Source organism: Lissotriton vulgaris, chromosome 1_1, assembly GCF_964263255.1.
Source record: "Lissotriton vulgaris chromosome 1_1, aLisVul1.2, whole genome shotgun sequence".
In the NCBI taxonomy this organism is placed as follows: Eukaryota; Metazoa; Chordata; class Amphibia; order Caudata; family Salamandridae; genus Lissotriton; species Lissotriton vulgaris.
In genome coordinates, this window is record NC_141685.1 from 1,072,661,084 (window position 1) to 1,072,675,277 (window position 14,194).

Here is a 14,194-nt window from a genome sequence, read left to right on the forward strand (position 1 = left end):
CCCCTGTCTCTATCTGCCCCTGTCTCTATCTGTCTCTGCCTCTATCTGTCTCTGCCTCTATCTGTCTCTGCCTCCATCTGTCTCTGCCTCTATCTGTCTCTGCCTCTATCTGTCTCTGCCTCTATCTGTCTCTGCCTCTATCTGTCTCCGCCTCTATCTGTCTCTGCCTCTATCTGTCTCTGTCCCTGTCTCTGACCCTATCTAGCTCTGTCTGCCCCTGTCTCTATCTGTCTCTGCCTCTATCTGTCTCTGTATGTCTTTAACTGTCTCTATCTGTCTCACCTTATCCGGCTCTCACTCCCTGCTGCCCTCCCACCTCCCTCATCCGGGCTCTCACTCCCTGCTGCCCTCACCCGGCTCTCACTCCCTGTTGCCCTCCCACCTCAACCGGGCTCTCATTCCCTGCTTCCCCCCCCTCGCCCTGGCTCTCCCTCCCTGCTGCCCTCCCACCTCATCTGGCTGTCACTCCCTGCTGCCCTCCCACCTCACCTGGCTCTCACTTCCTGCTGCCCTCCCACCTCACCCAGACTCTCACTCCCTGCTCTGCCCTCCCACCTCACTGGGCTCTCACACCCTGCTCTGCCCTCCCACCTCACCGGACTCTCACTCCCTGCTCTGCCCTCCCACCTCACTGGGCTCTCACTCCTTGCTCTGCCCTCCCACCTCACTGGGCTCTCACACCCTGCTCTGCCCTCCCACCTCACTGGGCTCTCACTCCCTGCTCTGCCCTCCCACCTCACCGGACTCTCACTCTCTGCTTTGCCCTCCCACCTCACCGGGCTCCCACTCCTTGCTCTGCCCTCCCACCTCACCGGGCTCTCACTCCCTGCTGCTCTCCCCCCTCACCCGGGCTCTCACTCCTGTTGCCCTCCCACCTCACCCGGGCTCTCACTCCCTGCTGCCCTCCCAACTCACCGGACTCTCACTCCTTGCTCTGCCCTCCCACCTCACCGGGCTCTCACTCCCTGCTGCCCTCCCACCTCACCGGACTCTCACTCCCTGCTTTGCCCTCCCACCTCACCGGGCTCTCTCTCCTTGCTCTGCCTTCCGTCACCTCACCTGGACTCTTTTGTTTGTTAATGAGGCTTTGTTCACCTCTTAGCACCCCTGCAGCTCCACTCTCACTGTGGCTGGAATCGTCCGGCCCCCAGAGAGCAGGCTCTCTGATTCCCACTGCTGCAACCGGCGGTGTTTGCTGAAGTTTAGAAAAAGATCACAGGTGCGATCATGTCTTAATGTCCGCGGGCCGCCAAGGCAGGTTTGCCGGGCCGCTACTGGCCCGTGTGCCTTACTTTGAGTACCCCTGCCCTAGATTGACAGTGCCTGTCACTGATGTCACAAGATCCTTGAGGCCAGTCCACTGCATCCATTAGTTCCTCCATTGGCCTTTTTTAGCAGTAGTGGTGCAACTTACCAGGGGTTGGCAATGTAGGATTTGCATGCACACCAAACTTAGGGGGTGATTATAATGGAGGTGGAACCGCCACATCACCCCGTCAGTCGCGGTCCCACCGCCATCGGTGACTGCATCTACGCCAACCATGTTACAACGGCGGGTGGTTCCCTGGTGGTTGGAAAGACCAACCGCCACACACCCGACTGACTCCTTGTGCCCGCCAGTGTGGCGGAGGGGCTCGTGGTTCCTACAATGCTGGTGGTACCTACCAGGCACCACAGTAAGGATTACGATACCACTTACCCACCAGCCTATCCATGGCAGTTCACCCACTATGAAATTTTGGTGGAAAGGGACATTGGAGGCCCATAGCGGGCCCCTTTCCCCCATCCCCCAGACATGGGACCTGGGGGGCATCTAAGAAGCCCCCCTACATATCACTGCACCATGTGGCAGGCACCGCATTGTGCCTGCCACGTAGTGCAGTGATATATGTAACATGTCAGTTTTTACATTATCAAACACACCAAAGAGTGCCTCACCACCTACATTAGAGTCCACACTTGAGGAGAGTTAACCACGCAAGTTGTCGTAATCAACTGGGTATTTTTATTTATACCAACGTTTTTTATCAATTAATCAAAGTTTTTCAAAAAATCATGAATGAGAAAACACACAAAGACAGTTATCAACAATACATATTTACACCAAAATTAATGGCCAAGTCATTAAGCAAATGAATTGTGGTCTAATAAAAAGACATTCAAGCATAAATGAAAAAGTGATTTAAAAAAACAATTTAAAAAAACAGACAGAATAATTCTGAAATGGCCGTATTGTACATGGCGCAATACGAGCAAAAATTCATCTACAACAACAACCCTTTTGAACAACATGTCATGCAGTGGTTTCGTTATATAGATGACGTCTGGCTCCTGTGGCAGGGGAGCCAGACCCATTTGTTGGCGTTCCACGATTGGCTGAACAATAGGCATCGGAACATCAAATTCTCTATTGCACATAGCAACGAAAGGATGACATTCCTTGACGTTGAAATAACATGCATGAACGGCCAGCTTAAATCATCCCTCTATAGGAAGGACACGGATAGAAATACGATCTTGCACCACAAGAGTGCCCACCCTCGAAACCTAAAATCAAATCTCCCATATGGGCAATTATTGCGCATCAGGAGAAACTGCTCGTACTTGGAAGACTTCTCGTCCCATGCCGAAAGATTTTGTCTAGAAATGAAAGAAAGGGGGTACCCCAAGCAACTTTTGAAGCACTCTCTTAAAAGAGCGCGCTTTACCCCTTGAGAAACCCTGTTACAAGTGCGTCCAAAACCGGCACTGGACAGGCTAGTCTGCGTTACCACTTTTGGACCAGATACCCATAAGTTGAGGAAAACTGTGCTGAACAATTGGCACCTGCTGGGAAACCTGGAATGTCCATTTCCCCGTCCGTTGTTCGCATACAGGAGAAATCAAAATCTGGGACAACAAATCATGAGGGCAGATGTGACATTACCCAAAAAGAGAAATGACCTATTAACCCAATGGAATCTCAAACCAGTCACAGGGCACCACAAGTGTGGCACTTGTGTTGTCTGCCCTAATACCATTGAAGGGGACGAGTTCCAATATGGTGAGACCAGATGGAAACACACCGAATTTTCCAACTGCAAGACCAAGAATGTTGTGTATCTGGTCTTGTGCCCCTGTGAAAAAATCTATATAGGTAAAACAAGGCAACAAGTCAACACCCGCATCTGCCAGCATAGGTCCCGGATCAAAAACAAAATCCTGAATGCCCCGATGGTTGAACACTTTTCGGAAGCCAAACATAGCGAAAATGACCTCAAATGGACTGTGTTGCACGCAATCCGATCTTTGCATCGCAACGCAGACGTAGACAGAATGCTCCTTAGAAAGGAAGCATATCTTATACTTAAGTTTAATAGTGTACAAAAAGGCCTCAATAGCCTATCAGAAATCGCAAGACTTTAATTCCACAGTGCCTTGACTGTCTGCACCAGCCCCCGCTATTCGCCTTGCCCCGTTCCTCCTCAAAAAATGTATTGCAGAATTCTTGCATACACGTGGCCCCTCTTCACTGTTGCAAGACAATCACTTGCTTTGTTCAGACACACAAAAACTACATCTCCCATAAGGCTTAGCTCTCCATTCGAGAGCTTGTATTTGGTACACACACCCACTTCCGCGCTGAAACCAGCGCAGAACGCCGTGCACCAGGACTGAGGCTGACACAGGTACGATACGTTCCTCCACATTCTAACAGTGCCATTCACTGCTTGGGGTAACTTTCCACTAACCGACTCCGCTACTTCTTGCAGCGGACGCCGTGGAATATCCTGACTTCACGAGGATAAGAAATATTTAAAAACACGAGGCCACTCGGTACCGGGACTGATTCCCTCAGGTACGTTTCCATCCGAGGGTTACATAGCGCAATTGAGTAACCCGTAAACGTGATCCTGATGTTTATGCCTTTTTGCCTCTACAGTGCCCGCCAAGCACGGCTCATCCTAATATTGCCATACAAGACTAATCGAACACAATGCCAGACGCCAGCCTTCCTTAATGTTTCCCAGCTGAAGGTAGGCTTTCTTTTCTATAGACCGACTGTCCACAGTAAGTTGGAGCCAGCAATCTAATGGCTCTTTCGCTCTTTCAGGTGGCCCCCGCCTCCACTGCGATTACATAACGAAAAGCCCAATCCTGCACTTTCTGACTCAACGTGCTCTTTTTCGAATTCATTTCATCGCCTACACTGGTAGGTTCATTATAAATAATGAGTTGTCACTTTAAAGGGGCCAAGCGTCTACCCTTCCATAAATTAAATTTGGTTACCCTTTTTCACCCCACAGACAGATTCATTGCGCCCTGATGAGATTCCGGGAAACCATTACCTGGAATCGAAACGCGTCGGCCAGTTAGCAAAGAATTATTGTGATCTGTTCCCTCACACCAGCTTTTGTTGGTTGTAAAAAGAGTTACAAACTGTATTTGCTTCATTGCTAATTTCTTTCCTTTTCTCTCACTTCCTCTGGGCACTAAACTCATTTCCTATTTTTTGTGTAAATTCACTGTTTTATATTGCACATGCTTAAATCATTCTGTCTGTTTTTTTAAATTGTTTTTTGAAATCACTTTGTCATTTATGCTTGAATGTCTTTTTATTAGACCACAATTCATTTGCTTAATGACTTGGCCATTAATTTTGGTGTAAATATGTATTGTTGATAACTGTCTTTGTGTGTTTTCTCATTCATGATTTTTTGACAAACTTTGATTAATTGATAAAAAACGTTGGTATAAATAAAAATACCCAGTTGATTACGACAACTTGCGTGGTTAACTCTCCTCAAGTGTGGACTCTAATGTAGGTGGTGAGGCACTCTTTGGTGTGTTTGTTTATAGAAGGCCCTGCCTCCTGACCTGTCCATCCGGGCCAGGCTCCCTCCTTGTTTCCTAGTTTTTACATTATGGCAGATGATGCAGCCAGCAGCACCTGCTGCAATGTAAAAGATATACAAAAGGGGGTGGTGATGGACGGAGCATCTGAATCAATCAAACACTCACACCCAGTCAAAAGATCTGGGTTTAATCCATCACCGTTCTTTAGCCCACTCTGCCACCCCAGTTCAGACATAGCTATATGCAAATCAGTCTGACCCTGTGCCTCATGGGAACAGTCCAGCCCGAACTGCCAAGCCATGTCTGCCCTGGACCGGAAACAAGCTTCCGAGGACCGGTTTCTGGCATTCCAGCCGTCTTCAGCCCGGCTTGCTTGAATCCAGTGGCAAAGTGAGCAAGGGACTCACGTCTGAGCATACCCTGCCACACTTATGGCGGCCAAAAGCGGTACAAAAGGGGGTGGTGATGGACGGAGCATCTGAATCAATCAAACCCTCACACCCAGTCAAAAGATCTGCAGTAGTATGTTTATTGTTCAGTTAATAAAAACTCACAATTTTAAAACGTACAAATATTAAAAGTCAGTACTTCTTTTAAAACAGAAGGGAGCAGGGCTCCAGTCTTTAAAAGCATAAAAGTCTCAGCTTAGGGTGCTTATGATTCGGTTGGGTTTACGTGGCCATAATGCTTCCAGATTTCCAGGGGAAGATAGGCAAATGTTCTTACTTTGTTGTTGTTTGGCCAATGCTTTGAGTAAACCCTCTGGTTTTTTCATTTAGTCTTGTGGCCACTATGTCGAAGTATTTTGTTGTTCTACAGTCCAGCTGAGTTTCTTCAGGGTTAAAACAAAGCATCACGGCCTGCCTACAACTCCTTATGCCCTTCTGGTTCCATAGGGCCCGAAGCAGAGAGCGCCTTATGTCCCGGAGGTTAGTGCAGATGCAGATTATATGTATGAGGTCCTCTTTCCCAGAAAGACAGAGGCGGCAGGGATTTGCAGGATTTTCCCTTGTCCATGGTGCAAGGTGCGGAGCTGTAGGAATTTTGCCCAGGCGCATGTTAAGGAACTTGTTTTTTGTCTTCTGTGTAAGGCCCGTTGTTAAATACTCTTGTGGTTTTAGTGCGCTGTAACCTTTCAACACGACCCATCCGTGTGCTCTCTTGGCTAAGGTGGCTTTGTCCTCGATTAATGAGACCATCTTAGTGACCTTCGACAGCACTTTTTTGAAGGTGCCTAGGTCGGTTGCCGACTCCCATAGGGCTGTTAGTCCTAAGGTCTTCAATGATTCCTCTAAGTAGGTCCTTGCAGGTGAGTTATCTCTGCCGATCAATTCGGTCCAGAGATGAGCGTTTAGAGAACCGTGGTCGGCGTCTCTGATTTTCCGCCAGCTTTTTATATATGCGCCTCTTCTCTCCACCGCTTGTTTCTGCAGGCCGAATTCAAGGCGGATTTGAGGGGGCGATGAGTTAATGGGAAGATGAAATATTGCGCTGTATGCTCAGCTGATGGTATTGTCTAGTGTTGTTGCATCTTTGCCACTCATGGACTCGCTGCCGTAGGTGAGCATGGGCTGTAAGCGAGCTCTTAGTACCTGTAGGAGAGGGCCCTATGACCGATCGGGGAGTGCTTTCTGCACAGGCTTTATCGATAGGTGGAATGTCGTGCCCTTTCGACGTATGGCCTCTAGTTGGTGTTTAGAGGAGCCATTTCCGTCTATTATAACGCCTAGATATTTGTAAGAGGCTACCTGGTCTAGCCTTTGTCCGTCCAGGTACCATGCAGGTTTCCGTTTTTTGTAATAGTTCATTGTCATAACTTTTGTTTTGTTTAAATTAATTGTTAATGAATTAGTTTTTGAAAATGCATTGGTTTTGTCGAGAAGGTGTTGCAGACCGATGGGGGACCGGCTGATAAGGACTAGGTCATCTGCGTAGAGAAGGTTTGAGAGCATGATGTTGCCTAGTCTAGGAGCGTGGGATTTTACTGTCTCTAATTCGCCAGGGAGGTCTGCAAGAAAGAGGTTGAACAACATGGGGGCTAGGACGCAGCCCTGTTTCAGACCTCTGCTGGTCTTGATTTGTCTCGAGAGGTGCGTGCCGGGTCCCAGTTTAATCCTGACCCAAGTGTCAGTGTGTAGCATTACCAGCTGCTGTAGAAGTGGGCCTGGAATTCCCCATCTGTCCAATTTCTGCCAGAGTTTGTGCCGAGCTACATGGTCGAACGCGGCGCTGTAGTCAATGAAGCACATAAAGAGGGAGCTCTTGGAAGCCTTTACTGCGTCGGACAAAAGGGTTAGCGCCATGATATTTGTCGAGGTGCCCTGGCCGCTGCGAAATCCAGTTTGGGTTGCTGGGTTGATGTTATTTGCTGTTGCCCAAGATGTTAAATCCTCCAAGATGAGGCCCGCATAATATTGTGCCTCTGTGTCAATTAAGGCTATTAGACGATAGCTTCTTGAGTCGTTCCTGGCGCCCTTTTTGTAGATCGGGCTTATTATCGAGCCACTCCAGGATGTTGGTGTTTTTACTGTTTCCCTTATTCTGTGGAATACTGGTGTCAGGATGTTGCCCCAGAAGGCAGGGTCTTGCTTATATAGTATTGGCGGGATCCCGTTGGGACCGGGGGCCCCCTCGAGTTTCCCCTTTAGAATTAGTTTTCTTAGCCTGTCTGGTATTTCCAGGAATGAGTTATCTTCTCCAATTACGGGTGGGTCGTATGTCGATGGTAGACCTTTGGTTTCAGTTGGAGTTTGGTCCTGGGTTGAGTTCGACCTATGAGCTTGGTTCTCTTTGTGGTTGAGTATGCCGAAATTGTCAGAGCTCTGTCGCGCTCCTTCTGACCTGTCTCCCCCTGTTGTTTTGACAGTTGCTGTGTCAGCTGTATTGAAGTGAACTGATAAGTAGGTTGCCCAGTCAGATTCGGATATGTTGGAGTTGATACCTTTATGACCTGACTGTTGGAGGCTGTGAATGGTCTTCCAAAAGCCGAAGCTATTCTTCTATTTGGAGCTATATGGCCATGTCTGAACTGGGGTGTTTGAGTGGGCTAAAGAATGGTGATGGATTAAACCCAGATCAGTTGACTGGGGGTGAGTGTTTGATTTGCTCAAATGCTCCGTCCATCATCCCCTTTTGTATCCCCTTTTGTATCGCAATGTAAAAGATAGGCACGGCGAACGCCATAGAGGCGGTCGCATTGTAATGCCTATCGTGGGTCCGCCACCTTGAAGGCCAGCGGTCCCATTCCCCGATTCGATGGCGGACGGACTGAAGTCCGCCTGCCTTCGTAATCAGCCCCTAAGTTTGCAAACTTCATGGTCTCTGCTTCATGCACAAACATTTCTAACATGTGCAGCCTTCTTTCGGGCCACTGGAGTTATGCAGCAATGGAGGCCGAAATGATGTTGCAGTGTTAATTAAATGATGCAACAATAAAAAGGCTGCAGTGTGATGCGGTGCATTTTATGATACTTTATTATTTTAACATATTTATACATACTAACAGCCTCTGCAAAGCGTTTGCCTCATTAGTACCTGTGTAACATACAAATGCAGAAGTGGGAAAGGTGACCAGTCAACCTTTGCAAAGGGCCCTGCACTTCACAGAACATAAGTCACATTTGTTTTAGTAATTTTTTATCCGTTTGAGCTACAAAATTGTTTTGGGTCAAATTGTTAGATTATGCAGCAGATGATGTATTATGCGGCAAATATGATACAGTCATAGTTAAGTTGAAAAACCTTTTTCCACTTCACTTAATTTTGCCCCAGCATTGTAGTTGATCAATTTATAAGTTCCCCAAACCCAAAAGTCGAGTTTGGGCACAATTTGCATTTTAAAAGCAGTCCTACAACACAGGGCTACTTTTACACTGACCTCAGGCTTCAGCAGTGCACACATGCAAACGCAGGAAGGGCTGCTGGCCTCTAAACTGCCATGCCCTATTACACTCTAGGGACTTAAAGGTAGTTCTAATCTCCCTGCCCTATTTTGAACTAGGGCCTTATAGGAGAGGTCATGCCAATCACAGGGGTACCCTAATCCATATTGCACCCTAGTGTATGTAGGTGTTTCACAGTATCTTTAAGTGTCTCTTTCAGAATAGCACTTGCCCTGTACCTATTCAGGCAGAGGACAGGGTCAGGCAGAGTCAGGGCCCACAGTACCAGTCAGCAAAACGTTGGGGAGGGCACAGGATGGCTTTGCAACACTAAAGAAGCACAAACTCAGAATTTAAAACATAACACCATGGTTGGGGGTTCTCTTTAATAATCAGAAATTATTTCTATCCTAATGAACCCATTTTCCAACTTTAGGATAAGGAAAGACTGGGGAACAATCATAATGTTCTAATCTATACCTTGAAGTTTTCATGCAGCTCTTTGATGACGGTTAATAGCTCACTGTTCAATGTTAGGATTTTAATTTATAAACTGCAAATACCAAAATAATCTCTCAGACAAAAGCAGTAACTCACTGACCAATTTACATGACATGCATTTTGTGATCTGCGTGCTACACATTCTTTGCAGCAGGCATATTAACCCACTGTGTCTACCATACCAAGAGTCAAAACTTCCACTAGACAAACCTCCGATCTCTCTCAATAAAGAACATTAATCACCAAAGTTATCTTCACATTTTTATTGTTGCCTGAAAATTGCTGGAGACCAGGAATGCAGCAGCAGGTACTTTTCAAATCATAATGCACTTGCAAACACGACGCCCCCACCCTAAGTCAGCGACCTATGTTTGCTTGGTGCAGCAAGATTCATATACATGGTTCTTTAACATTTGGTCTGATTACTATATGAATGTAAATAACAATAAAGCATACATGAAAACTGTGACAACATGCCTTGCTTTTCTCAATATTTCACTTCGAAAGTATGCGATTGTATTTGTTTAACGGGCAGTGATTTGTATAGGGTCACTGGAAAGTCCACAAGGTTGTCCCTGTACCCCCCAGAATTTTTTGCCCAGATGCATCAACCATTTTTGGAATCGCAAACGGTGCGATTCCTTAAAATCGGCCGTTTGCGACTCCAAAAATGCTTGTTGATATGCATCATTAGATTTTGTCCAAAATCGCTAATTTTGCGAATTTCTAAAATGCAATTGCATTTAAGGAATCGCAATTTTGCGATTCCTTAAATGCAATGCATCATTGTTTAAAAATTTGCGAATTTCAAAATAGCAAGTGCAAATTACCACGAGTTTGAAAAATGTTTAATAATGCACAAAAATGCATTTTTTAAACTGTTAAGTTACAGACACACATGTCCTTAGGACATGTGTGTATGTAACTTATAGCTAAAAGTGCATTTCATGGGTGCAGGGGGGGGTCATTTGGACCCCCCTCTCCACCCTTGAAATGCTTTGTTGAATTGCGATTTGGAAATTGCGAATTCGCAATTCCCATTCATTCCTATGGGCATTTCAGCCCATAGGAATGAATGGGAATTGCGAATTCGCAATTTCCAAATCGCATTTTCTTTGCGATTCGGTAAAAATTGCGATTTTTACCGAATTGCAAAAAAAATGCGAAAATAATGATGCATACCATTTTGCGAATCCTAATTTGCGATTCGGTAATTTTCGCAAATTAGGATTCGCAAAAAAGAAGGTTGATGCATCTGGGCATTAGTGTCTCCTACGCCTCTGCCTCAATTGATGAAATAGTGCTATTGCTTGCACGCAAACTGTATATGCAGTTTAGATTCAAGTCGCTACCAACAAAGGTCTTTTGTACCAAGTGAACGGAAGTAGCAGAGAAAGAGAACCTATTCCCAGTCTGTGTTGGAGCTCCAGAGAAACTCACTGATATATTATTTTTTCGTCCAGCGTATGCCTCACAAAGCGCTATGTGGATAATGCCCATTTGTAGGCCTTTGGGAACTAGAAAGCACCTGGAGGCTTTCCGAATTCGTAGCACGGACATGAAGATAGTAACAGTGTTTGACTTTGCTAAATTTCTTATGTCTGCCTGGATCTGGCGCACCAAGTGTCTCCCAGCTATTGGTTAAGTGTTTTTATTTTCATGTTAGAGGTGTGGTATTTTCCCCCCTCATTCGTATTTTATCCAAGATGGTTCAGTTATCATACTTAGGCTACTTGTATTTTATGTACATGCAATTGAAAGGCCCTCTCAGTTTTTTAAACTTTCCATTAGACATAGCTATGTCACGCCTCCTTCTATGTACTCTCAATCCTGTATCTGCTTGCTCATTGTAGCATGGTAAAGACTGGGCTTGTACTTTGCACTGTAAAAACAATGGACTGAAAATGCTTCAAATAAAATAAAAAAAGATATATCTATGTTACGTCTTTATTTTTATGTACTTTTAAACCTGTATGTGTTTGGCACATGTAGCAAGACAAAGTCCGGGTTTGCGCTTGCACTTTACAATAACAGAGTGATTTAACCGCAAACCTCCAAATTGCTAGACATGTTTGGTGTTATCATTGGTTGGAACTGGTGAAATTGTCTTTTGTTTCTTAAATTTAAAGCACAATTGAATGTTTTTATATGTGCTTTTTTTAATTTGCTTTTATGATCTTGGTGGTCGAAATAAAGCTTTACAAACCAACAAACAGACAGTGTGCACCTATCCAAGGCTGTGAGGTGTAACTGCAGTGTGCACGTACCCAGTTCACATGACCTGTAGTGACAGTGTGAACCAGGGCATGTGAGTTGCAGAGGCAGTCTGCAAGCACATGTGAATTGCAGTAGCAACTGCACTTACATGCAGCCTTTGAAGCCTCATGGCACTATGCACTTGTATGGGGACCAAGGGCCAGATGTACGACCCTAAATTTCGGTCGTAAACGGGCAATTAGCCCATTTGCGATCGCAATTTAGGGCATGGCCATGTACAAACCTCATTCAATGGGTACATTTACCGATCCGCAAATTGAGATTTGCGACTCGCAATTAAGAAGGGGTATGCCAAGGGCGTCCCTTACTAATAGCGAATCACATTTGTATGAATGAATGTTTTGCGACCGCAAAACACTTGCAATTTACCACCTACTTCAAGTAGGTGGTAAACCATTCGCAAACGGGAAGGGTCCCCAGGGGAACCCTTCCCCTTTGTCACTGGGTCAAAAGATATTTTTTGAGGGCAGACAGTGGTCGCAGGAAAATGGGCTGCATTAAAAAATAACTGCTTTATGTAAAAGCATTCACAGGCATGTTGGTCTGCTGACCCCAGCAGGCCACCATCCCTGTGAGTGCTAGCCATTCCTAATGGGGTCGTAGATTACACCTGCCTCATTAATATTATTGAGGCATGAAATTTGCGACCCCATTAGGAATTGCAAACAGTGTCTGAGACACTGAAGTACATGCCAATCTGCGAATCGCAAGTTGCGAGTCGCAAATTGGTGGGTGGTATATCTGGCCCTAAAATTGGTAGTGGTGATTGTACTTACCGAGGGCCTGTGAGGTGGTGCTCTCCAGAGCCTGCTCCCCGATCTTTTTAATGGCTTTAAAGTACACATCGGCAGCATCAGACAGTACTGGAAAAGAAAGCATCAGAGAGAAACATATCAGTGAGCAGTGTCCTCAGCAAACAGGGTGGGCTCTATCAAATCGAGTGAAAACAAGGGCTGTAGCAACAGTATTGAGGGTCTGTAATAGAGAGTGATGGATTTGCTTGTAAGGGTGAGGTCTGGAGCTGTAGGAAAGTGCTGTTGCACCCTCACCTTTCTTGACTTTTTCCTTCCAATGTTGTTGATGAGTTCCCAGACAGCACCAGAGGACCAAGAACAGTTTTCCCTCCAAAAGTATCCCCCTCCCTTTTTCCTACGAACGATTTATCTCCCTTGCTTGATTCTGAGGAGATCACCTTGTTTGTGAACAGTGGCGTCAACAAGCACCCACTTTAGCTGGTCTTTACCAGTGCTTAATTTGTTAAAATAAATAAATATGTGCCAAGGCCCTTGTCAGGAGGCCACTGCCACTTGCGCCACCCATAGCCCCTTCCAGCACTGCCAATGACAGTACCAACGCAACTACTAACCATCACACTCCTACAAGTGTGACAATTTGGAGTATTCCAACAACCCCAAAGCTATAAGAATAGATTGGGTGGCAGGTATTAGGTCTTTTTAAAGTATATTGAATTAATAAACAACTGTTGTTATGCTGATCTCTAAATTAGACAAACAGCGCCACCTTGTGGCTGACCGTCATAAGTGCCGGTATTGCCAATTAAATGCTGGTGCCGAGCACTGGAAACTACTGGCTCAAATTAAGTACCGGTTACTGCAACTCTGGTGTCAGGTCTGCAGGCCACACAATGTGATACTTTTTTAGGCCATCCTAACTCGAAGAATGAGATAAGGTATAAGGGGTGTCTCATCTTGGGGCATGTATGTCTGCAGTATGTTGGATCTCTGATATAGGCCAGTCTTTGTCCATTCCTCTTTTCCCTTCCTTCACCCTGACATAACTTGCTATGCCCCTGAAAATAATTTACTTGTAGCTGCCTGGCTTTAGGCTGGAATTCATGTTCCTTAAAATGCTCCCCAAATGGCCCTTATTGGACACCAGGAAGGCTTTGATCGTGAGTAGGTTAGACTACGGCAACCCCCTCTACCACAGAAAACCCCCCACCCTACACAAGTGTCAAATCATCCAAAACGCCGCCGCAAGACGTGTTCTCAATCTACTCTGCTGCTCCTACATCAGGCTTCACCTCTGAGATCTCCACTGTTTCCCTGTCCAGAAAAGCTGCCAGTTCAAAATACTCACCCTTGCCTTCAAAGCGCTGCATCAGAAGGGACCCGCCTGCCACAACCATTATCTGCACTTTCACCAGCCAACCCAAAACCTCTGATCTACCTCGCTATCACCTGCACACATCCCCTGCATTCGCAGAAGTAGATCAGGAGTCTGCTCATTCTCCTATATAGCTGCAAAGACCTGGGGCCTCATTTATGAAAAGTGACGCATCGCTGCGTGAAAACAGTGATGCGTCACTTTTCACTGCACCCTCCTTGCGACACCAATGGTGCGTCATATTTACAGTATGACGCATCATGGTGCAAGGAGTTACAGATACGTCAGTATTTCTGACGTATCTGTATGGCGCAAAAGTGATGCATTGCTGGAGTGTGTCACGAATTGACGCAACTCCAGAAATGCTTCCTTTCACATGGGGCAAGCCCCATGTGAAAGGGCCTGCGTCAGTCTTACGCCTGCTGTGAGGCAGGCGCAAGATTTTGACGCAATGGTGTCCTAGAAATGATGCAGTGAAATCTCATAGATTTCACTGCGTCACTTCTACGACCCTTTCTTGCGCCAGAACGCCCCCCTTGCATACATTATACCTGGCACAGATATAATGTGGC

General features: G+C 46.1%; 1 protein-coding gene across 1 annotated transcript in view; it reads right to left on the reverse strand.

Moving 5' to 3' along the window:
- Nucleotides 1-14,194, reverse strand: part of BAIAP2L2 (BAR/IMD domain containing adaptor protein 2 like 2) — a 179,030-nt gene that overhangs the window by 86,806 nt on the left and 78,030 nt on the right. Inside the window, exon 3 of the mRNA XM_086963230.1 lies at nt 12,272-12,358. Coding sequence (XP_086819356.1) covers nt 12,272-12,358 — 87 coding nt within the window. The remainder of the gene's footprint in view (nt 1-12,271; nt 12,359-14,194) is intronic.